At 42.7% G+C, this 21,540-nt stretch overlaps 1 protein-coding gene across 12 annotated transcripts in view; it reads right to left on the reverse strand.

The window, feature by feature from the left end:
* Nucleotides 1-1,996: 1,996 nt before the first annotated feature.
* ubr4 (ubiquitin protein ligase E3 component n-recognin 4) overlaps nucleotides 1,997-21,540 on the reverse strand; it is a 38,310-nt gene continuing 18,766 nt past the window's right edge. For 7 of the 12 annotated variants that reach the window (XM_058084302.2, XM_058084297.2, XM_058084303.2 and 4 more), the window contains 59 exons: nucleotides 21,289-21,505; nucleotides 20,913-21,129; nucleotides 20,384-20,416; nucleotides 20,103-20,166; nucleotides 19,892-20,026; nucleotides 19,627-19,801; nucleotides 19,406-19,537; nucleotides 19,208-19,329; nucleotides 18,943-19,054; nucleotides 18,721-18,851; nucleotides 18,464-18,641; nucleotides 18,185-18,289; nucleotides 17,891-18,028; nucleotides 17,630-17,798; nucleotides 17,337-17,541; nucleotides 16,601-16,714; nucleotides 16,273-16,482; nucleotides 15,966-16,115; nucleotides 15,662-15,889; nucleotides 15,508-15,586; nucleotides 14,945-15,175; nucleotides 14,674-14,842; nucleotides 14,360-14,504; nucleotides 14,150-14,235; nucleotides 13,448-13,535; nucleotides 13,184-13,377; nucleotides 12,857-13,096; nucleotides 12,638-12,776; nucleotides 12,439-12,564; nucleotides 12,234-12,362; nucleotides 11,813-12,162; nucleotides 11,603-11,693; nucleotides 11,423-11,507; nucleotides 11,181-11,308; nucleotides 10,541-10,670; nucleotides 10,277-10,437; nucleotides 10,076-10,185; nucleotides 9,800-9,941; nucleotides 9,438-9,519; nucleotides 9,104-9,277; nucleotides 8,898-9,019; nucleotides 8,622-8,819; nucleotides 8,469-8,549; nucleotides 8,275-8,362; nucleotides 8,069-8,196; nucleotides 7,753-7,860; nucleotides 7,554-7,670; nucleotides 6,772-6,962; nucleotides 6,506-6,679; nucleotides 6,318-6,417; nucleotides 6,016-6,234; nucleotides 5,825-5,938; nucleotides 4,221-4,363; nucleotides 4,009-4,134; nucleotides 3,692-3,886; nucleotides 3,384-3,608; nucleotides 3,211-3,301; nucleotides 2,970-3,132; nucleotides 1,997-2,865 (listed from right to left, as the gene is read on the reverse strand). In XM_058084302.2, the coding sequence (XP_057940285.2) occupies nucleotides 2,801-2,865; nucleotides 2,970-3,132; nucleotides 3,211-3,301; nucleotides 3,384-3,608; nucleotides 3,692-3,886; nucleotides 4,009-4,134; nucleotides 4,221-4,363; nucleotides 5,825-5,938; nucleotides 6,016-6,234; nucleotides 6,318-6,417; nucleotides 6,506-6,679; nucleotides 6,772-6,962; nucleotides 7,554-7,670; nucleotides 7,753-7,860; nucleotides 8,069-8,196; nucleotides 8,275-8,362; nucleotides 8,469-8,549; nucleotides 8,622-8,819; nucleotides 8,898-9,019; nucleotides 9,104-9,277; nucleotides 9,438-9,519; nucleotides 9,800-9,941; nucleotides 10,076-10,185; nucleotides 10,277-10,437; nucleotides 10,541-10,670; nucleotides 11,181-11,308; nucleotides 11,423-11,507; nucleotides 11,603-11,693; nucleotides 11,813-12,162; nucleotides 12,234-12,362; nucleotides 12,439-12,564; nucleotides 12,638-12,776; nucleotides 12,857-13,096; nucleotides 13,184-13,377; nucleotides 13,448-13,535; nucleotides 14,150-14,235; nucleotides 14,360-14,504; nucleotides 14,674-14,842; nucleotides 14,945-15,175; nucleotides 15,508-15,586; nucleotides 15,662-15,889; nucleotides 15,966-16,115; nucleotides 16,273-16,482; nucleotides 16,601-16,714; nucleotides 17,337-17,541; nucleotides 17,630-17,798; nucleotides 17,891-18,028; nucleotides 18,185-18,289; nucleotides 18,464-18,641; nucleotides 18,721-18,851; nucleotides 18,943-19,054; nucleotides 19,208-19,329; nucleotides 19,406-19,537; nucleotides 19,627-19,801; nucleotides 19,892-20,026; nucleotides 20,103-20,166; nucleotides 20,384-20,416; nucleotides 20,913-21,129; nucleotides 21,289-21,505 (8,562 nt within the window). In that variant the 3' untranslated portion in view covers nucleotides 1,997-2,800. The remainder of the gene's footprint in view (nucleotides 2,866-2,969; nucleotides 3,133-3,210; nucleotides 3,302-3,383; nucleotides 3,609-3,691; nucleotides 3,887-4,008; nucleotides 4,135-4,220; nucleotides 4,364-5,824; nucleotides 5,939-6,015; nucleotides 6,235-6,317; nucleotides 6,418-6,505; nucleotides 6,680-6,771; nucleotides 6,963-7,553; nucleotides 7,671-7,752; nucleotides 7,861-8,068; nucleotides 8,197-8,274; nucleotides 8,363-8,468; nucleotides 8,550-8,621; nucleotides 8,820-8,897; nucleotides 9,020-9,103; nucleotides 9,278-9,437; nucleotides 9,520-9,799; nucleotides 9,942-10,075; nucleotides 10,186-10,276; nucleotides 10,438-10,540; nucleotides 10,671-11,180; nucleotides 11,309-11,422; nucleotides 11,508-11,602; nucleotides 11,694-11,812; nucleotides 12,163-12,233; nucleotides 12,363-12,438; nucleotides 12,565-12,637; nucleotides 12,777-12,856; nucleotides 13,097-13,183; nucleotides 13,378-13,447; nucleotides 13,536-14,149; nucleotides 14,236-14,359; nucleotides 14,505-14,673; nucleotides 14,843-14,944; nucleotides 15,176-15,507; nucleotides 15,587-15,661; nucleotides 15,890-15,965; nucleotides 16,116-16,272; nucleotides 16,483-16,600; nucleotides 16,715-17,336; nucleotides 17,542-17,629; nucleotides 17,799-17,890; nucleotides 18,029-18,184; nucleotides 18,290-18,463; nucleotides 18,642-18,720; nucleotides 18,852-18,942; nucleotides 19,055-19,207; nucleotides 19,330-19,405; nucleotides 19,538-19,626; nucleotides 19,802-19,891; nucleotides 20,027-20,102; nucleotides 20,167-20,383; nucleotides 20,417-20,912; nucleotides 21,130-21,288; nucleotides 21,506-21,540) is intronic. The other 5 variants (XM_058084304.2, XM_058084299.2, XM_058084298.2 and 2 more) reach the window with 4 other exon arrangements.

The following is a 21,540-nucleotide window of genomic DNA, read 5'->3' on the forward strand; positions in this document are numbered from 1 at the left end:
CCGTACTCCTCCTCCTCCTGTCTCGCAGCGCGCACACACACACACACACACACACACACGACTGTCAACAGGCTATAAGGCTTCCAGGCACACCATCTGGACTAATGCTAGGCTATTGTCAGTTGAGGAGATTTTCACCGTGAGAACAGGACGATGAAATAGACGATGATGGTTGAAGTGGGTGTGTGCCTGTGTGAGAAACCATCTTCACTACAGTCACACTAAATCACATATTAAAAAAAAAAGCAAATATGTATTTAGAAGAACCTAGTAGTTCACCACAGCCACACTAATAATAATGCATAAAAGATGCAGGGCAAGTGTAACCAATGTTCCAACCTTCCCAACACTTATGACTCCTTGTCCATGTCTCCATAAGGAGCCAACAACATCTGCAAGGTGACAAGAGGCCGAGGGCCCCTCCCACCTGTTAGTTTGGATTTAGGCCTTTTGTGCGTGCTGATTCAACTCATTTATCCTCATGTTGCATTGTTGGAACGGTGCTTTGTGATTGGCTGGAGGCTGTGAGAACCAGCGCCGCATTAAATCCATAGGCGAGATGAGCAGATATAAGAGGAGTGCAGATTTTGGTGGCTATGACAAGTTCTTGAACGCCTCCTCAAGTCAAGCTTGGATTATATGAAATGGACAGCATGCGGGAACACACGACGTAAGTCTAGTATTGCATTTTTTGAGTCATGTTGTGATATTAATAATAATGCCGAATACTAAAATGCCAAATCTGTCTCCCCCTCAGCATGTGCAAAGTGATGCTGATGGAGAGGAAGTGCACAGACGGCGCAGGGAGGGTCCGCTCAGCCTTGCACAGACAACTCAGCGCGGGGATGTCCAGCTCGGGACAGGACATGTGGGACAAAACGGTGTCTTTCTTCACGGTGAAGAAAGCCCTCATCTTCCATAACGGCTACACGAAATCATCCCGAGAGGTGCTGCGACTGTTCCCCTCGCCCGCTGATGACGTCACCCCCCTGTGCTGCCAGTGATGACAAATGGAACCATTATGCTTCACAAATGGAGCATTACTTTCTTTGGGAATTTCTTTTTAAATACGTTTTTTGTATTCTTTTTTTATTTGGGGGTTTAACTCCAAAAATGATGCATTCAATAATGGTTGGCTATTATTAGTCGGCAAGTTCGTTGGGAGTATTTTTGACACTTTAAGCCTTAATAATCCTTGGCAGTGGTCTGAAAAAATGACAATATCGTCAAGGTGTACTGTGAACAAAAAACTGTAATCCTTTGTACAAAGGAACTTTGTTTATGCTGATGCATAAAGGACTTTTTGATGAATATGTATTTGGAAGTGAAATGCTACATTTGCAATTTATATTAAATACAATTACATTATTATTCATATGCATTCATACATCATTATTTCACCTATTTTGTGAATATTGGAAAGGAGCAAAAGTACTGAATAAATTCATATTTTACTAGACAACAGCAAAATAGCAGAATGTCATTTTACCTCAAATAAACACAATTAAAATAAATGCGTCTAATGTCTTCATGTTGTAATTGTGATTAATTTTATTTCCCTTGCTGGCACTGCATTAGGAACCTGCACAATCTAATTAGTGCAGGGTTTGCCCCACTATTTGAGGAGCACTCAATTAGTGCAAGAACTCTGATTTCAGGTGGAAAAGACAAGACATGTCAGCCGGAATGGTGTGAGAACACACCCTGCTGGACATAGAGCGTCATGAACCTTTTTTCATTTACTTTTTTTTTTTTCCAAACACAAAGTGTTTACAAAGTGGCCCACATTGCCAAAAAAATAAGAAAAATACCCAGAAAAAAATGGGGAAAATAAAAAAAACACAAAAGAATCCCACTAAATAAATAAAAAAATATTACAAATCTCAAGTCAAAATGGCCCATGCATTTTTCAGGATAGTTTAACAAACACAGAAACTAATGGTAATTGTATTTACTGAAAGGATCTTGTGCTGTTCAAGGAACACATGGCCAAGCATCCCCATTATTTGGAATCATACCAGCTTTATTAATCATAGAGTCAAATTCAAAAAGCAGACATTCAGCAACATTTTGGAACGACTGTAGCAGCGGGTGGGCGAATGAACAATAAAGCGAGTCGGACTAAAACACACACACACACACACACACACGCTCGCACACGATCGGTTCTTGAGAATAAAAGTGTTTTTTCCTTTGGACAAAATAAAAAAATGACCATTTGAAGGTGATTAAGTATATAACTGCTTTATTATCACAGCAACAGATGGGACTCTTTGACCTATATGTTGTTTTTTTTGCTACTGGAGGTTGATAAAAGAAACCATAATCATTCACACTAAATTGGGAAAAAGAAACATGCTTTTAATGTGTGTGTGTGTGTGTGTGTGTGTGTGTGTGTGTGTCACTCAAATTCCAGTTAGGACCATCTTGAAAGAGAAGAAATGAGATCAAACGTGTGAGCGTGTCTCTGCCAATTTAAAACAAAAGGAAGTCAAATAAAATGGCAGTCATCATGTAGCGGGCATGTTAGTCACACCAACAAACTGAAGGCCAAACGAGTTTGGTTTGTGTGTGCGTTACTTAGATGGATGTTGAAGTAGTGCCGAGTTTGATTACACATAGACTCTAGGTTAGATGGAACATGACATTTGGGAGGGGGGTGGAGGAAGGTGAGTATTATCAAGTATGTGTCCCTGTGTGGGTGTACACAGAGGACAATGGTGTACTTGTTGGCTATACCGAACAGTAGTGGGTGACACAGATTTGGATTTGGAAAGGTGCGTTGTGTACCAGACTGCCATCAGGGCACAGAGTTCAACAAATCCTGCAGGAAGAGGTCCGGGTCAGGGACGTCCGAGAGGAGACCTGGAACATTCGTCAAAAGTGTTAATGTGGAATGTGATGATGTGAAGTGTAATGTTAAAGCTGTGTGTGTGTGTGTGTGTGTGAGAATATACACACATACTGACCTACAATGTCGAAGAACTCTGCCAAGGACTCGGCAGGCATGAGTTCATCCTGGAAAGCCCTGAGCACACGCTCCGAGGCCTCGTAGATAGGCATGTCATTGTGACGGACGTATTCTGCAAGTGAGAAGGACCAGCCCCCCTCTGTGTTGCTGGTGGGCACCTTCTACAAAAGCCAAAATAAAAAAGTGAGGCTTGGTGAGAGACAGCGGGGAATAAGCAACAAACACTTTTTTTTCTTTACCCTGAACATGTCATAGACAAGATCCACCAGGCCCCAGAAGAGAAGAGGCGAGCGATAGACTGCATATTCCTTTGGTGACTTATCTGTCAGTCTGATGAAAAGATGAAACGCATTATAATCAAATGCATTAATGCCGAGTGGTAAATGTTGTAGGTCTTAAAACATGGCCGAACTTGTTGGTGCTGCCCGCCGACACCTTGCGGGCATGTGCGTTGACCAGGAGTCTGCGTAGAAAGTACATCCGTGAGGTCCTCCAGCGTTCGGGCGGCATGACATGCATGGCCAAGATGGTGTAGTAGTGGGGCCCTTCCACCTCATACGAGGTCTCCACCCATTTCTCGCAAGGCTGCTCCTGAAAACTCTGCAAGTTCTTCTCTTCCCGGGAAGTAGCCCTTGTTCTGTAATGGATGAAGTTTGTCATTCGTACTGGATATGACGCTTAGTGGGGGGGAAAAAAGAGCAGGGTGTTTACGGTACATACGTGTTAAGCACATAGAGTACAGTGTGGATGATGTAGGGGATGAGGTGGATGTTGCTCTCTCGGCCGCCTCCACCCGTGTCCACGCTGAATGACTGTTCGGTAGCAAAGCGAAGAAACAGCAGTTTGGTGTCGTGGATGTTCAGTTGGTATGTGGGCTCACGCTGGCCGGTGCACTCCTGCAGATATGTGTTATGTCTGGGTGGCAGAGGGGGAAAAAAAGACTCATGTGACTCGATGGCATGCGTCTACTTCAAGGCAGGAGGTCAAACTGTCAGGTGAGGCATCCGAGCGAGAAAAGCAGTGGATTGCTAATGCACCTTGCTAAGCATGTAGCAAATGCTGATTCGGGCACATGTGGCCCCCAAACAGGAAGCAGGCCATTGCACTTGGTGTTGGCGTTCTGGAGAGCGGCACTCTCCCATTCTTCTCGCCCACGGGCCAGCCTGCAGTGGTGGGAACAACATGAAAATAAATAGTACATGCAGTGCCAAGAGTGTGGTGTGTTCTCCAAAAAAGGTGATGCTGCTACCTGACAGCTGCCAGATGGCAGTCGTAGTGGACAATGTTAAAGTGCGACACAGTGCTGTAGCCCTGCTGTTTGCGAGGCTTGTTCTCGAATTCCTCCAAGGACACTCGCTTTGTGAAAGTGTAAATACCCAGGACCTTGGTGGGCTGGGATCATAAAAGAGAAAAAATATATCACCACTGGTAGTTAGGGGTGTAAGAAAATATCGTTTCAGCGATATATCACGATACTTCGTTCCACGATACTGTATCGATATTAAAAAGTATGATATCAATATTTTTAGGCATTTATTATAGACCAGGGGTCTCAAACACGCGGCCCTAGGACACTAGTTTGAGGCCCCCGCCTTGATATGAAAGTTTATGTTAGTGCGGCCCGCGCAAGTTTGATATGGATGCTGTATGGTATCATGTACCCAGAAAAAATTATTAAGTTTGATGAATGTTCATGTTAAAGGTTAAATAACTGTTAATAGTTATCCTCCCTATCCGTGTGGAAGTGGTAAGTTTTTGGCTATTTAAGTTTAAAGGAAATAACTTGAAGGCTACCGTTTAGGTCGCTCGCTCTCTAGTTTGCGAGTTAGCATGTGTCTCAAGACCCTGCAGTTGTGCAATATGTTGTAAATAAAAAGAGTATAAATGTGACTATAGTCGTGTTTTGTCATGTCTACAGGGCTCTAATAATGCTTTGTTCATTTTAATCTGAAAAAAATAATTTGTCTTCCCACCAACTCTATGTGGTTTCTTAAGTTTTTATTATTTGCCGTTTTATTATTATTATTATATTTATTTTATTATTTATATATTTATTACTGATTGATTGATTTTTATTCTTGATTTGTTTATTTTTCATCTTATTTTGTGCAGAAAAATTAAGATATTTGAGAACAGTGGAATGTTTTATCAGAGCTTTTATTGTAGAAAATCGGAACCAAAGCACTGAAAAAGTTTGTATATTTTTCTGTTTTTAATAAATTAAATATACATATATATTTTTTTTTTTTGGAAAACCTGATGCGGCCCAGTCTTGCCCAGACCCTAGCTCCAGTGGCCCCCAGGTAAATTGAGTTTGAGACACGGTAAAGGTTCATTTAATTTAAACCTCTGATCGTTAGGTGGCAGCATTTACGTAGTCAATTAGGCAAGGACGTTGAATGAGATTCACGAGTTCCACAAAAATACTGTTCTGATGGTGGATAAGTCAGGGACTGTGCACTCTGCATTTTTTCACAGCTAATAGAATGTGAACATTTGAGTAGGATCTTGAGAGGTAATTTGTTTTTTTTGTAAATTTAAAGCTGGATGTTAAAGCTTTATTTATGCAAATGCTACACTTTAAGTTTTTACAGAGGAAAGTTTGTGATACAGCATAACATACTGTTCTAATCGATTAAAAATGTGTTTAGTAAGTGCATATTGCTGGTGTAATTCAGTTTTTCCAGGAAATAATCTTTAACTACAAGAAAAATAAAAAAAATATCGCCTTGTTAACAGTATCGTGATATATCGTATCGTGAGCCTAGTATCGTGATACGTATTGTATCGCCAGATTCTTGCCAATACACACCCCTACTGGTAGTTGACTTAAAACAAGGTGGATTTTTGTACCTGGAATTTGTAGCCTTCTCTACAGATACAACATGTCAAGCCTGGTTCCTCTATCAGCTCCTCCATTTGCTTCAAAAGCGAAGTCTTGGTCACCACCTGACCCTTCTCATTGGTCTGAAAAGCCAACACACACAGTAGATGACATGTTACCAAGACTAAATATGCAATGTAGTGTGAAGAAGAGTGCATACAGTCATGCCAAGGGTTCCCAGAGCCTTCTGCCTCATGGCCATGGCCATGCGCTTCTTCTCCGCTCGGGTCTCCCTGCGAGCTGCCTCTATCTTCAAATTGACGTCGCTGTGCTCCCTTAGCGCTTCCAGAAGGTTCTCTGCAAGCGTGCCGATGCCTTCATCGCTGGAAACCTGCTCCAGCTTGTGCAGGTTGGGAATTGAATCCGTGCCTATCAGCACCTGGACCACAAACAAGTTGATCTTTATTTAGCGCCTCTTGCATCAACATTACTGCATGCATTTCACACTAAAATATGGACTACCTGCGTGGGAGGGTGCTGGGTAGCCAAACCACGGAGTAGTCTGAGAATAAAAGGCAGCGCTGGTCGAGAAAGGAACTTCTTCCAGACATCTGCATCCAGACTGATGAGTGAAAACAACACCCAAGGGTGGTTTAAACAGTGAAAGCCATTTTCGTATGGTATCAAAGACACATGCAGACAATGCATACTTTTTGGCATTAGGGATATGTTTCTTCATGTAGTCCAGTGCACTCTGTGTGATTGATTTTTGCAGAATAAGATCTTTCAGCTGATGGCCATTACTGTTATTCTTTATGCCAGCAGCAATTTTACAGAAGCAGTCCAGGAACACTTTGTCATCAGCACTATGTTCCTCATCATACCTAAAGAAAAAAGCAAAAAGTTACAATCAACTATTCAAAGCCCCCTATGGACAAACGTGGACTTTTTGACAACCACAAACACCAATGCCTACTTGTCAAAGCTGCAACACGGCTTGAAGCGTTCCACCAAGATCCTCATCTTCTCCAGTTCTCCGAAAGACAAGTATGGGATGATGCGAAGCAACCCCTGCAGCACACTGGGGTTGGAGCGCACAAACGGAGTGTTGATCTGATCCAGCAACATGACCAGCTGATCCTTGTCTCCAGTCAGCAACAGGTTACCCTGCAAAAACTATTTTTATTATCTCAACCAAGGAGGGCATGTTGTCAGATGGATGTTCATTTCTTTATTTGGTAATGGTTTTATTTCATTTGAACATGCATCAGATTAGAATTGAGTGCATCCCATAATCAGTTCACAGTTCCACCATGTCCAAAAGGAGTAGGAAGAAGCAAAGCTCATTAAATCCTACCCCTCCATCCCGTACTTATTTACAATCAGTAATTGTTATTAGAAAGGCAGGAAGTTAACAAATGTAATTTACGTTGTTTTTTTTAACATTTATTTTTTTTATATATATCACTATATTGACAGTTACTATGGTACCCATTATGTTATTGTATGGCCATATCACCTTGTACTTTGGTAAGTGACAAAAAATAATTTAAAAAATTATTTTGAAAAATTTTTTAAACATTAAAAATAAAAAATACAAATACAATTTAAATATTTTTGCTGGAAACATTTGGGTTCGACACCAAAAGATGAACACAGGAAAAAAGATCGTTTCAGCTTCCTTGGCGGGGGACTGTATCTCATATTCTTGTTTCCCTGATCTGGATGGAACTGCTCTGGTTTGTGGTTGCGACCTACCTTGTCCTCTGATATCTCTGCATTAGCTTCATCCAGAATGATCTCCATGATGCTCAACACTTGCTCTGCTATAGAAGCCCCACCACTGTCCTTACTCTCCTGTTCTGCCACTAAAGCCTGAGAGGGGAAAAAAAACAGTATGTAGATGATAAGGGATTGGTTCTACCACCACCATACCGCAACAAAACAAGTAACCTACCAGGTTTAGAGTTCCAAGCATGACATTGAGTGTGTTCATCTCTGGTTTGATAAGCTGCTGCCTGTTGATCTTCACTTTTACACAATAACTGAACAACTTCAGTAAGACCTAGAAATAAAAACACACACAGATCATTATTTTTTCTTTTCCTGCCCTGATCATGAGAGTCAGGTTCGTGTTTCGTCCTTCCCTGCCCATATTAAAGCCTTAAAATGTACTGTAGAGAGGGTGAACAACAATAACACTTTGGCTGGGCCAAAAGTATCAGCGTTTATATAGCATTTATAGATTAATATAGAAAAAATGCAATGCTTACCGTCAGCAGGTGTCGTCCTTGTTTAAAATCTTTGATTCCTGACAGTCGGTTGAGCATACACTCCAGTCCACCACACTGTGCCATAAATCCTGCCATCTTGTACACCTCCTCATCATCCTCTTCCTCATCTGGACGAAATGAAAGTAAGACATTTTTTCCACGGTAAGAGAATATTGGCAACCTGGATCTCAGATAAATAATCTAACCTGTGGTTGAGTCCAGCGACTCAATGAACTCCTCTGTTGCATCGCCAAGCAAACCTCTCATTCGATAAATGATTCTCATTGGCTCACCCTTGGAAGAGAAAAACATTTAACATCTTTTACCTGACAAATCTACTTTTAAGGGTCGGTCATTATTTCATTGACCACTTGACCTTGACTGTGACTTAGAACCTCACCTCATTTGTTGGGCACCAGACCTTCTTGTAGACTTCCGCTACAGAGAGATCCAAGCTAATGATTTTGTTGTTCACCAGGAGCTGAGGCAAACAAAGGAAACAATGTTTCTTGCAACAAGTAAGCTTAAATCCATGACAATATTGAAATGTTACCTCCATGCCACTATCGTCTTCAAGGAGTGCTACTAGGTCGCAGTCTTGGCAGATCTTGTTCTTAATGTCCCTCATCAGTGGACCGATGCCAGGCTCATTGCTGCTGTAAGGGTTTCCGGGCATGCGACCCTGGAGGAAATCCTCCTGCTGAGGATCCTTTTCCAAGGTTACGAAGAACTCTGTCACCTCGTTTTCCTCCTTCAATGAAGAAAAGTTTGAGATGAAGAACCACACTGCTTTTTTGACTAGAGAACAACCAAGGTGAAGGTGGCTCACAGGGTAAATGATACTGCAGAGTCTCTCAAAGATGAATACGGGTGTTCTGTAGTCATCCAGATTGTATCTCTTTGCAGTCTCGATGCATACTGCCATGAAGGCCTTGGTTTCAGACTCAGTACCTGGACAACGCAAAATAACTCAATTGAGATTATGCCCACTGTGGAAATGATGACAATATGAGACAACATGATTCAGAAGAAAACCTGTGGTCATGTCCTCAAGCATCTCCAGCAGCATGTCCTGAGTCTCGTCGATGAGTTTGGTGCGCTGTACGACCAGCTTCCTCAGGCATAGATAGCCATTCAGCACTGTGCCAACCAGCCTGCTCTTAAAATGCCGCTTAATGGACTCCACCTCCACAAACGATGATAGTAATCCTACCATAACAAAACACATACAGTACAATATACTTGATTTAGTTGAACAAAACAAATGAAGGAACACCAGTGCTTTGGTGTCTTTTGTTTTATGGGGATAAATCCAAATCCAACACTTGCTATTCTAACGACATGCTGTGACAATAGTATGTGAATGTACCCGTGAAGCTCTTGAGAGCATAGCCTTGCTGCAAATCTGTGCTCAGCGTTGCCTCTTCCAGGGCAAGCAAGTTGGCTATTTCCTGAACAACAAAAAAAGACAAATTACATTTATGTAATCAGTTTTAAAGTAATTAAAGATCAAATTAAGTAGTTAAAAATCAAATATGGTAATGTATGTAAAAGATCAGGGCCTGTATTCACACAGTAGGCTACATTTTACGTGCTAAGATAAGTTCTTGATGTTATTTCTGTCTTAGGCCTTAGGACAGCTCCTAAGGCAGCAAAATGTTAGGACTTTTAAGAATAAACAACCAAGATGGTGGAAAGAATATTACGTGCAATACATTTCTTCATTTTTACCTTGGTGATGAGGTTGCCAATGTAGGGCAGGACTCCCCTTGCAGCTAGGTAAACCTTCCAATGTGTTGGTTTGATCAGCTTTTGGTAGAGACCCAGGTACTCCGCTGCACACTCCCCAGCCAAGCTCAACTCATCCAGATAACTGAAAAAATACTTGTATATTATTCTTACTGGCATTACATAGTCATTTTCTGTTTCACTGATCCTAATATAAAAGCAGTTTATGTGTCGCTTTTATTCTCCAAAGACTGTTGACAGTCAGGTTATTAGTTTTACCTGGTGAGCAGGTCCAGGACCTGCTGTTTCCGACTGGGGATTGTGGTGAGAGCCTCCACAATCGTGCAAGCTGCCTGTCTGGCTGCCTGAGTGGCAGGTGTGAAAAGGACCTGCAACAACAAAAAACATGAAATCAAGTCAAGGAATATCTATAAGTGCCTTTCTGAAACCAACAGAACCTCTTTTGCATGTATTATTTACCTGTCGCAGCCAATTGTTGTGGCTCAGCTTAAGGAGGCGAGGGAAAAGACTTTCACCTCTTCTGGACCTCATGAACTGCTTCCACTTCCACACATACTTCTCTAGCAGATACTGCTTCCGCAACTCAGCCTTCCCTGGTGGTTTCGTCATCATCTCATGACCTGAGGAGAAAAATTCAACAGAGAAAAAGGCATCAGCAATTAACTTGGGGATAAAGAAAACAGTAATCTGAAAGGGTTTACAAATTGACCAGACAACACTTACATCTTGCAGGAAGGCATTTTTTCCAGGCCTCATAGGAAGCTTTGGGATCCTTCTTTAGCCACATTTGGGCTTGAGCGTGGATTTCATTACTGTAGGGCCTGACAGTGGTCAGGGATTCAGTCGCAGCATCCTGAAATCGATAAAATACTTGGTGAGGCATACTGATATCTACAAGATAAAGTGCCAAGAAATACTTTGATAAATTTGTTCTGGAACAAAAATCATTCCATACTCCATTCTACCTTGGTGTATGGAGATATTGGGAAATAATACACTTCACTAGCCGTGCTACAAAAAGGTCAGGATAATCTATAATGTCGCTTATAGATAACATAACAACCCTTTATTCTTAAAATCACAACAATTAAAAGTTTACTGATCAGGTAAACCTCCAGAATTGTGCATGCAGCAAACAGTGTGTACTGCATGATGTTGTGGAGACCCGAAACACCTAACGATCACAGGATACATCGCTGAGGATGCATCCTAGTGCATCCGTGAGATGTTTCTTGTAAAATGAATTGCAACATGTGGTGTATTCCAATGCAACTTGCATGCATGTTCAAAATAAAATTAAACCTTTACTATTACCTCTAATTATCCTTAACAGTACATCTTAACTGAATTACTCAATATTCACCTTGTTCTTTTTGCTAGTGGGGGCAGGGGGCTTGATTAGCTTCTGCAGGATTCTCAGGCACATTAAAGTGATGTTCTCCACCACAACGGGTGTTTTGATGTTAACTGACATGAGGAACAGACTCAGGGCTGCAAGGGAAGCATAAAGATACCTTTAAGACAGCTGATAATAATGTAAACAGGAAGCACTTAAAACTTTTGCAATGTGTAGATGCTTCAGTGCAACATGACAGGGGGTTTTACCACATCGCAGGCGTAACTCCCAGCAACCTCCCTCTTTTGAGATGGAGTCAGTCAGCAGCAACATTTCATACTGCAGATTACTGACCTGTTGCAAAAAATACAAACACAATCTTGTCAAACTCAAAACGGAAGCGCAGTGAAAAAGTATGGAGCTGCAGGAAGACATGAAAGAAAACTTACCAGATCAGGATTGGCCCAGTGACCCTTGAGGGCTGCTGAAACCTTGGCAATGATGAGGTCATTCATCTGCTGAGTGGCTTCTGCGTGGTCTCTGCAAAATGGTATTCAAGGAATAATTAGCAGTTACAATATAGACAAGGTAGTTGTAATAAATTTGAGGCAACACTGCAGGTATTACAATGTGCTACCATATAAGAATCAGACCTGTACCTAGTAAGAAGACAGATCAGCTGGCGCACTTCTTCTCGCATGGCTGCTGTACCTCGCCGCAAGTTGTATTCAAACAGTTCCCGGATGAGCCCTTGGAGGACCAAAATCTGCCGGAGGGCTGGGTTGGTGGCCAGCGCCCGCAGCAGTGTGATGCAGTGGCCTGTGACTGCTGAGGCACATCCGTAGCACTTAGTGGAGGAGGTGTGGCCACAGCCCAGCACGGAGAGGGCGCGGTACTGGCTGGCAGTGAAGGTCGGCTGGTGGCTGCTGCTGCTTCGGGATGACTTGGTGGCAGCCTCTCGCTGCTGCAGATCATACTCCAGTAGTTCTTTGCGAGATGCAAGCACTTTCTGCAGATAAAGTCTCAGATGTAAGCAGGAATAAAGACCCCAAACAGAAGGTTGCATGTACTGTCTCTAACCTGTATTATCTTAGAGAGCTCATCAAATGATGTTTTGCAGTCTCCGCTGTACTCTTGAGCCAATTGCTGAATGTATCTGTTCACGTTGGCAGAAGATGTACCAAGACCTGCGGCCGCTCCAGTGTCATCCTGTGACAATTTTGAGAAAATCTCATTACAAAAAATGCTTTGAATTTTGCATCATCCCCTGTACGATGTAACTTACCTGTGGCTTCTCTGGTGCTGCCTCATTGACTTTAGACAAAAGGCTTTCCAGTTGGGGCCGATGACCCATCAGCTGATGGTAGACCCGGTCAGCTTTTTCCAATAGGGTGTTAATGTTTGTCACAGCCTGCAGGAAAAACAAACACCCAGGTTTTAAAAATAAACCAAAAACACATGTGAATGAATAAGTGACTGCTTACTTTTTTTCTGTCCTCCTCATTCTCAATAGGATCCACAGCACAGCATGGTTTAGCATACAGCATGAAATCAAATCTGGCATATTTGCAGAAACCGCAGGCATTGCACAGGAAGGGGTCCTTTTCATCATAGTTGATAGATCTAGAGCATAGAACATAAATCCCTTTTTTAAATGCAATGTGCTTTTTTCTAATAATCCAATAAAAAAACCTGCTGCTCACCTGCATTTGTGGCACTGATAGACATTCTCACCACAGTTGCCACACACACCCGGGTTGGCGGGCACCGAGGCGCTGCAGCGTGGACACTGCAGCGTCTCAGTGGACGCCTGGTAGTTCTCATAAAAATCGGAGAACTCAATCATCAGATTGGAAGCAACAATGGGTAAGGGCAGGTCAATTTTCACCTCCGTTTGACCTGGGGTCAGTTGCACTTTCTTGGCTTTATGCCAGCGAGCAGGCCTTCAAACAGGTAAGTACAATGAAGAGTTACATTCGGACCAAGTCATAAAACATTAGGGAATGAATCAATAGATATTTGGCATGTACTTGTTCTTCAGCTCAACAATGGCTTGAACAGTCCTGTTGTTGTAGTAGAGATTGATGGTGCGGACCATTTTGGTACGTTTGAGGTCACCAATCTTCACGGTGACTTTGCTAATGGTATGGCTGCCAATGAGCTTGACAACCTGCTGTGTGGTGGTATAGCGGGTGTCCACTTTGATAGATGACAGCTTGATATTCTGGAGCGAAAACAGAACATTATGGTGAGGATGTTTGTGATTAATGATTTGTTCCATGCAATACACATACCGAGAAGGGAACTTCAGGATTATTGCACACCAAGCAGGGGTCACTTTCCAGATAAAACCCATCAAACTCGACAAGACCTGACAGAGTGCTGTAGGAGGGGAGGCAAAAATTAGTATTGGACTCTACAACTCTACATCACAGTCTCAGTATAAAACATGGCTGATAAGGCTGCACGGTTCTTGCATAGAAATTAGGTTGTGAGATTGTCCTTTTGAAAGATTATTATACTCCTCATTGTGTGCTCTGCCTTAAAATAACTTGCAATGGTCTTACTGCAGTTCTTTGTGGAAGGTCTAGGAAAGACAGTTAACTTCTTTAAAGAGAAATAAATACAGTAGAAAGATTAAATAGAATGCATCAAGGGACAAAACATGGCATGCTTGCTGTACACTCATACATGTAATAAAGACAAGCCAAAAGGAAAGGCAATTATTGTGATTGTTTATCCCGCAAACTGACTCCATTGTCCGAGGGGCGAGGCGTGCTGGAGGACAGGGAACGCGAGGAGAAAGACTGGCTGTCATACCAACGACAGTGCCACGAATCCTTGAGTAAAAATGCTACGTGATGCAGCTCAATGTTTTTTTTTTGTTCTTTTTTTTAAATAGTCGTCATTTACAATTAGACTGTAGAAAAATAGCTACTTCGGTTCACATAAACATTCAAATTTTTGTGCAACCTTATCAGCAGATTAAAACATACTTGTAGATGTTGGAGTTTGGGTGATTTGTCAGGATATGGTTTTGTGTTCGCAGGATTTCCACAGCCTTCTGGGAATACTCCTTTAGCTGGAGGGAAAAAAAACCTGTGACCAGCTTGAATCAACAAAACTACGATGTTCCACCATTTTGAGGGTTGAGATAGCTACTGCCATTAAATGTACTATGGTACATGACAGGATGATAAACAAACCTTTTTCTCTGTCTGCGGTGTTTTGAGTGAGAAGTAACCAAGAAGATCAACAAACTGTGCAGCTTTGCGGCCATAAGCTGGGAGCTCTGGCCAGATGGCCCAAGTCAGTTCAAGCAACAGTTCCTGTTGACATTTACTTGAGTTCCTGAAGAGAAATTCATATATTGGCAAGTTATTAGTTCAGTTCAATATTTCAGGAGAAATTTGGTTTCTCATAATAATGCCTATGTAGCATCTATATTCTATGCTATGTTAAAAGCAGATGTATAATGATTTATTGAGAGTAGCTAAGCTGTCTGTGCTTCTCACAGTACCTGTAGATATGTAATGCCAAGCAGTGGGCTTGCCAGCGCACAGCTGATGAGTTGGACTCCAGCAAGAAGCAGCGCAAAAACTGGATAAGTGTCTCCTTGTCAGCAAACTTATTCAGCTGACTGACCAGAGCCATGCACAACTGATCCTCCTGGCTGCCAACTCCTTCACCTGTTATCAGTACAGAGGGAAAATAACATGTCTGGAATCATGTGCGGTCATTCACCTGTATTTATATCTCTGCACAACTCAAGTTTAGGCGCATAGCCTCACCCTCTCTGTCTTTCTCCTTGTCCTCTTTTTTGCTCTTTTTACTGGAGGACTTGCTCTGAGAGGACTGAGAAGATCCTCCCTGGCCGCTGCCTGATGAACCTCCAGAGACTGAGGATGAAGAGTTGGCCAGCACCTTGCTGCCACACAGGGCGCATGACAGCAATTGCAAAAGGACTGGAGAAACGCCCTCATCAACAAGGAAGCTAACCTGGAGCAGGAAGTATAAGACAGCTGGAAAAGAAAAAATAAATATGAGCGAGGATACTGACTCAAGTTATGAGTGTGTTGTTAAGTTAAGTAACGTAACTTGTTAAGAGTGTGGCAGTGTCTCCAAGATGGCGGACAAGAGCAAATCACATACTTTTAAAAGATTCAGGGGAAATATTACAAACCACAAACCAGCTCCCTGCTGAAACTTTGAAACGCTTGTCACCTAGCGTGAGCTCGCAAACAGCAATAGCCAGTGAAAGCTAGCTGGGTTAGCTTCGTTCAGCGGAGTATGCGAGTGTGTATGTGTGTGTTTTGCTTTGGTGCAGTGCTTCTCAAAAAGTGTTCAGACTTACAGTCATCTTTCATACAAAACTTTTGCCAGTTGACTGTCCTCTGCGTGGCAATTTCAGCGCAAGCTTTCAGGTGTTCCATCTGCATTGACAGAAAAAAAAGTGAAGATGAACAACTTTTTTTTTTTTTTTCAATCTTATACAAAATCAAACTTACCAGGTTGATGAGTGTGTCATACTGCAGAGCTGAGCCAGAAGAAGCTGTAACAATGCCAGCTCGGAGAAAGATGCCTTGCTCCTCCAAAAGTTTTTTGATGCTGCGCACATGGGAGTCCAGGGTGTGGAGATCCCGCAACTGGCGATACTTTTCCTTGGAGCCGCAGATAAACAACAACAGTTTTCTGACCTGCCTCCTGACAAACGGTGTCTGTTGGATCATCAGATACTGAAAGAGAAAGAGAATAGGTGGGGTATTCTTCCAAAATACTCAACATAACAATACTAGCATTGCAAAGGCTTACTTCAGAGAGATAGTAGAACCAGGAATGGTCAAATACTGGAGGTGGAATGCGTGGATTGGTGTCAGCAATCTTTTTGATCTGATATGGTAGCCGTAGCACCATTTCAGTAAGTAGCTGCGAGTAGGCTTCAAACACATCAGCAGCATGTCCCTAATGGTAGGAGCAATGCAGTTAGTTCACATCTACATTTTCTATTAGGTAGGGCGTACATGTCTAAAGGGTTAAGTGACTGAAAACTATGGGAGCCACTGTCCTGTTACAATTGGCGTAACCCACTTTGGGAACCCAGGATATACGTATAGCATACCTTGACATACTGTCGCAGGAAAAATGGGCTCATGTCTGGGGGAGAGGAGGCTGTGTGTGGGCGAAGGAGCTGGCTGGTAGTCACAGGTTCTTCTTCGCCCTGCTGACTCTTCCAGAATTCCAACAGGGACTTAAGCACATGGAGACAGTATTCAATGGCCCCCAAGCTAAGCAAGGCTGTTGCAGTTGCATTGGAAATCAGCGAGGATGACTGAGAGAGAGAGAAAGAGGCACAATGAGTACACACAAAGTATGAGCTACAAGAACGATGATGAATAAGTACTACATTAACATAAAAGTCATATGTCCACCGAGGTACAATTTTGTACCTCAGAAGAAGATTTGGAGCCAGATTTTGTCCGAGACATGAAGACGCTGAGCAGTCTCATGATGACCAGGTGTACCTCATTTATTGGGCAGCGATCGTTCCTTCTTGCAACATCCTGCAAACAGTACAAGAACATACGTATCAAATGAGTCCCCATGTAGAGACTATGGCTACTAGGAGTGTGATGAAATAGTGTTCGCTCGTGTTTCACCTTTATCAGATTCGCTGTTTCAGATACACTTTATTTTTAATTACAGCATATGAATGCTGTTACAGAATTGGCGACCAAGGGCGGCCTTGGCGGAGGCCAACAGGCTCAACCTACTGCTGGCAAAAACTAACCAAGCCCCTGCTCCGGTTGAACCATCAATGTATCACGCGCCACCAATCCTGTACACCCAGAACACCCCCCACAGGATGCCGCAAGGGACACGGTCGAATGCCTTTTCCAAGTCCACAAAGCACATGTAGACCGGTTGGGCCAACTCCCAGCACCATCCCAAGGGTGCATTGGTTAATTAGTCCGGACAACAACAACAACAAAAAAGTTTACAGTTATATTGCACAAAAACAGCGCCATTGTTTTGTACCTAATAAAAATTAATTATGATGCAAAATATAAACTATGACTTTTTTGTTTCACCTCATCACTGTATTGAGATATTATAGTTATCGTGATCTATGTATCATGAAATCATATCATGAGGTACCCTGAGAATCCCAGCCCAAGTGGTTACCTTCTTGTGCATGCCAAGCTCAGCAATAAGCTGTGCAAGCAGGTCATCCAAGGCACCTTTATCCTTTTCATCCTCCCCGTCAAGATCAGAAGTCAGCATGAGGATCACTTGCATGTAAGGGATGGCTTGAACTCCACTGACACTGTGGAGCTGGGAAAGGTTCTGTAGCAGGCGCTCTAGTAGCATCAGACGAACCATGTGAAGTCTAATCACAAATACAAAATTGGAGTAAAAATTTCATTTTTGCTTTGCCAACAAGTTCACCAGCTTAAACCAGAGCCTTCAGGTTTGACCTGTTGCTTGTGTGGATGTCTCCCTCCGTCTCTCCTTCTCCTTCTGAGCCTTCACCTTCCTGGTGGGCTGTGGTGGTGCTGATGGCTCCAGTGCTAGAGCTCACACTGCCTGGACCTGCAGGATGACCTTCTACTGTTGTGTCCCCATATGCACTGCTGCGTCCTGACACTGTGACAAGAAGAGTCGGCACAGTTTATAGGTGAAAAAGCAGTATTTAATCTTGTGATCGGGTGTCTGTAGTTTGTCCTGCAACCACTCACCACTGTGCTCCCCTGCAACAGAGTCAATAGCAGAACCTCCACTCTCTGAGCCCACACTGCCACCGTGCTCGGCTGGGGAGGTCCGCAGTGTCGAGCCATCAGTAGCAGCTGTGCTGCCCTCATCATCAGATGCCGGGGCTGAAATCATAACAATAGCTGTAATAATAAATACAATGCAGCCACACGTCCAGGGCACATTAAGTTACACCATTGCAGTGAAATACATGTTTAAAGGGGACTTAGTCAAAAGTGAAAGGCGCCCATTAATCAACATTTTCTTTGTGGCCTAATTACCTGATGCAGTGGTGTCTGATAGAGTTCCAGCATCCAGTGACGAGGAGCTTGGGGCTTGACCCGATAGGCCAAGGCTTTGAAGGCCAAGGGCACTGCTGCTACTCCCTGACAATATTGCACATAAAATACTCATGAACAACATACGCACATGATGGTTTAACCATTACTCAATACTTATGTTTACACATGTTCTGTTACCGGCTCCGGAACACACCGCCACAATTAAAAAGCAGACCTATGGGAAATTGATTCTCATGTTATTATTTTTTTTAAACTGACCTTGCTGATCCTGCTGTAGGCTGAGAGCGATGGCTAGTTCAACCATAGTTTCATCATCTGCATCAGGTGGGATGTCCAGCATGGGGGGGAAACCCTCTGCTCCAGCCAGCAATGCTTCCAGGGGAGATGGATTTCCGTTGTTCACATTCTCTGGTGTCTCCAGGACCATGGACTCAGACTACAGCACAAATAACCATGGATATAACTCATTTGTGAGCTATATGAAGACGGTCACTTTTTAGCCCATTTATGCTCACCACCATTTCAAAGTCACCATGGTCCACTTCATTCTGCTCCTGACTATCCGGTCTAACCTCCTCGATGCCATTGAGCACTGATGACTGCATTTTGTCTTCTGCGTCATCATCATCGTCATCATCCTTGTCTCCTGATAAACAAATAAAGCCACTAAGTCTAAAGGAACTGAAACTTTTTATTCCTGTGTGTGCAGTCATTGTGTGAGGCCTGTGAAAACGTACCGATTGGAGTGTTAGATCGTGGGGGAGACGGAAGGGTTACATGGCGGCGCTTGTTTCTCGGCCGAAGAACTCTGATCAATGCCTGCTTACAAGCGAAGCTCACTGCTGTGTCCTGAAAAAAAAATATCCATTTGTATTATTACTTAACTGGATGAATATCATAAAACAAATAATCCATTTTGCTATAATTCAATCAGAAATACTAATAACTAATATTGACTGCATAGAACAATATACACACACACACACACACACATTTACTTACAGGGCAGAGTAACATTTGCATGTAGATTTTGGAGGCCACGTTGATGTAATCGAGCTCACAGGTGCAGTATGCATGTATAATGTCCACCAGGGCATTTACAGTTGCCTCCACATGAGTTAATCCTGAGAAAAAGACCAACATCTGCATTGGGGATGTTGTTTTTAAATACCACAATAAAACACGAGTGCTTGCACATACCAGGCAGGCAAGCGGGAGCGAGAAAGGCATTCTTGGGTTTCAGGGAATGTAGCTTCCAAAAGTTATTCATCAGTTGTGTGATAAAATTGTGGCTTTCACCTTCCACCTGTTTGTGGCCATCATCTGTCAAGTCTGCATTTATCAGACCAAAAAAAAAAAAAAAAATCCATGATGCATTAAAAAAAACAATTTAGAGCGTTATCTATATATAAACCTCTTACCGGAATCATGGTGAAGTAACTTTGATTCTGTAAAGTGCACCAAGTTGTTGGGCCTCATGATTGCAATAGAGCGAGCGGTGATCACAAGCCTCTGGAAGACATCAGGGTCGAGTTCTTTACCCTCACGACTGCAGCTGTACAGACATTGCACTGCATTGCTCAGCAGGGACTGGTCCTGGAGAGGGGACAAAAAAAGTTTCTCTAAACTTCTTTCTTCTTTACTTACAGGCATAATTCTATCATATACAGTATGTTTTTGGTTTACCTTGTGGTTGTGGTAGGCGGTGCGACTGGTGTGCAGGCTGGCAAGAAGCCCCTTAGTCTGCTGCTGCACCCCTGCTGGAGTTGGCATGGACAGGAGCAGGGTGGCCAGTTCCAGTGCAGCAGCCTTGTTCTTCTCCTATATTACATTATAGATTAATATTTATTCATAATATTCATAGCAAATGTACAGTAATGTTTTTATTGAGCATCACCTTTTCATTGGAGGAACCAACAGCAAAGCAACTTTCCAGAGCTTCAAGAGCACTGACCACCAACCTGCAATATAGAGAGTGAGCGTCAAAGCCAGGACTATCTTTGATGTGACCTAAAGTAACCAAGGAGCAAGTGCACAAGTCAAACTTAACTGCAAAAATGAATACAAGAATGTTGTCAGGAAAAACAAAAAGATGGTGCATGTCTCAGGCATGGACACACAAACAGGCTTACATGCACAAAACCATACAAAAAGAGCAGAGAAAGGGCAGTTACTAACCGGTCCAGGGTCGATAAGGACTCAGTTTCACAACTTTTTATTGAATATTTGGGAGCAAAAGACAAAAGAACAAAAAAGTGTGAGGATCACAGAAAGAAACAAGTTAAATTAAATGACTCTGCTAAAACACAAATGAGACACATGCAAGAAAGATGAATTTGCTGTAGCCATGCACCAATGACTCCAAATACAACCTGACCACCATTAATTTAAAACAACTGCAGCTAAAAAAGGTTAGGAAAAATAAATGAATAATGTACGCATTGAGTATATATTGTATATACAAATATTAGCAGAGAGGAATAGCAGTGAAATACTATTAGATCAAAGCCGTGGCATGACTGAAAGGGAACCCATAATGCTCATTTTCGTTGAGGTCCCCTTTATTATTTACAACATTTCATGATGGGTACTGCAACTGCTTATTCATGTTATGTGTATGATTATATTAAGTGTATTTAGAGGCTTTATATGGCAATAGTCACATCAATACCATGACTTGCAGAAAAAAAAAAGTGGAAAGTCGTACCTCTCCAACACCGTGCCACTGGTGGTGGTTGGGGTAGCAATGTCGGCATCAGAAGAGCCGTTGCCCTGGTTGAGGTTGGGACTGCAGACGTTGTTAACCGAGGCTGAGGAGAAGTCCTCTGGTGGATCCTCAGGCCAACCAAACTGCTCTTTTGTTTTTCCATAGACCTTGATCGAATCTAGCATGGTGACTCCAGCTGGGTCAACGGATGCTCCAACTTGCATGGAAAAAAGGAAGTTGGAAATACAGGAAAGGTTTAGTTCAAAATAAAACACTCATATTGTATCCTTTGTTCAACAAGGTTAAAAAATGAGGACCACTGTTTCAACAATGGCTACATTTCCACAAAATACACCATGTAGAAACTTGCACTTACTGAATATTGACAGCTTCTTGTCAGCCTGGAGCGCCTCCTCTCTGGTGAAGGGGAAGTCAAACCAGCGCGCCCTCGTCAGATTTATCTGCATTGTACGGCCAAAGACCTCCACATAGGACGGAGCCCTTTCAATGGCTTGAGTGCCCACTTGCACCCGCATGCCTGTCATCACCATTGAGCTGTTGTTGTTGACCGCTTCCACGGTGAATCCCCCAGGCTAGACGCAAAGCACACAATTGTAAAGAGATTTAA

This window comes from Doryrhamphus excisus, linkage group LG17, assembly GCF_037039965.1.
Source record: "Doryrhamphus excisus strain RoL-2023G ecotype Guam linkage group LG17, RoL_Dexc_Guam_v1.1, whole genome shotgun sequence".
NCBI lineage: Eukaryota > Metazoa > Chordata > Actinopteri > Syngnathiformes > Syngnathidae > Doryrhamphus > Doryrhamphus excisus.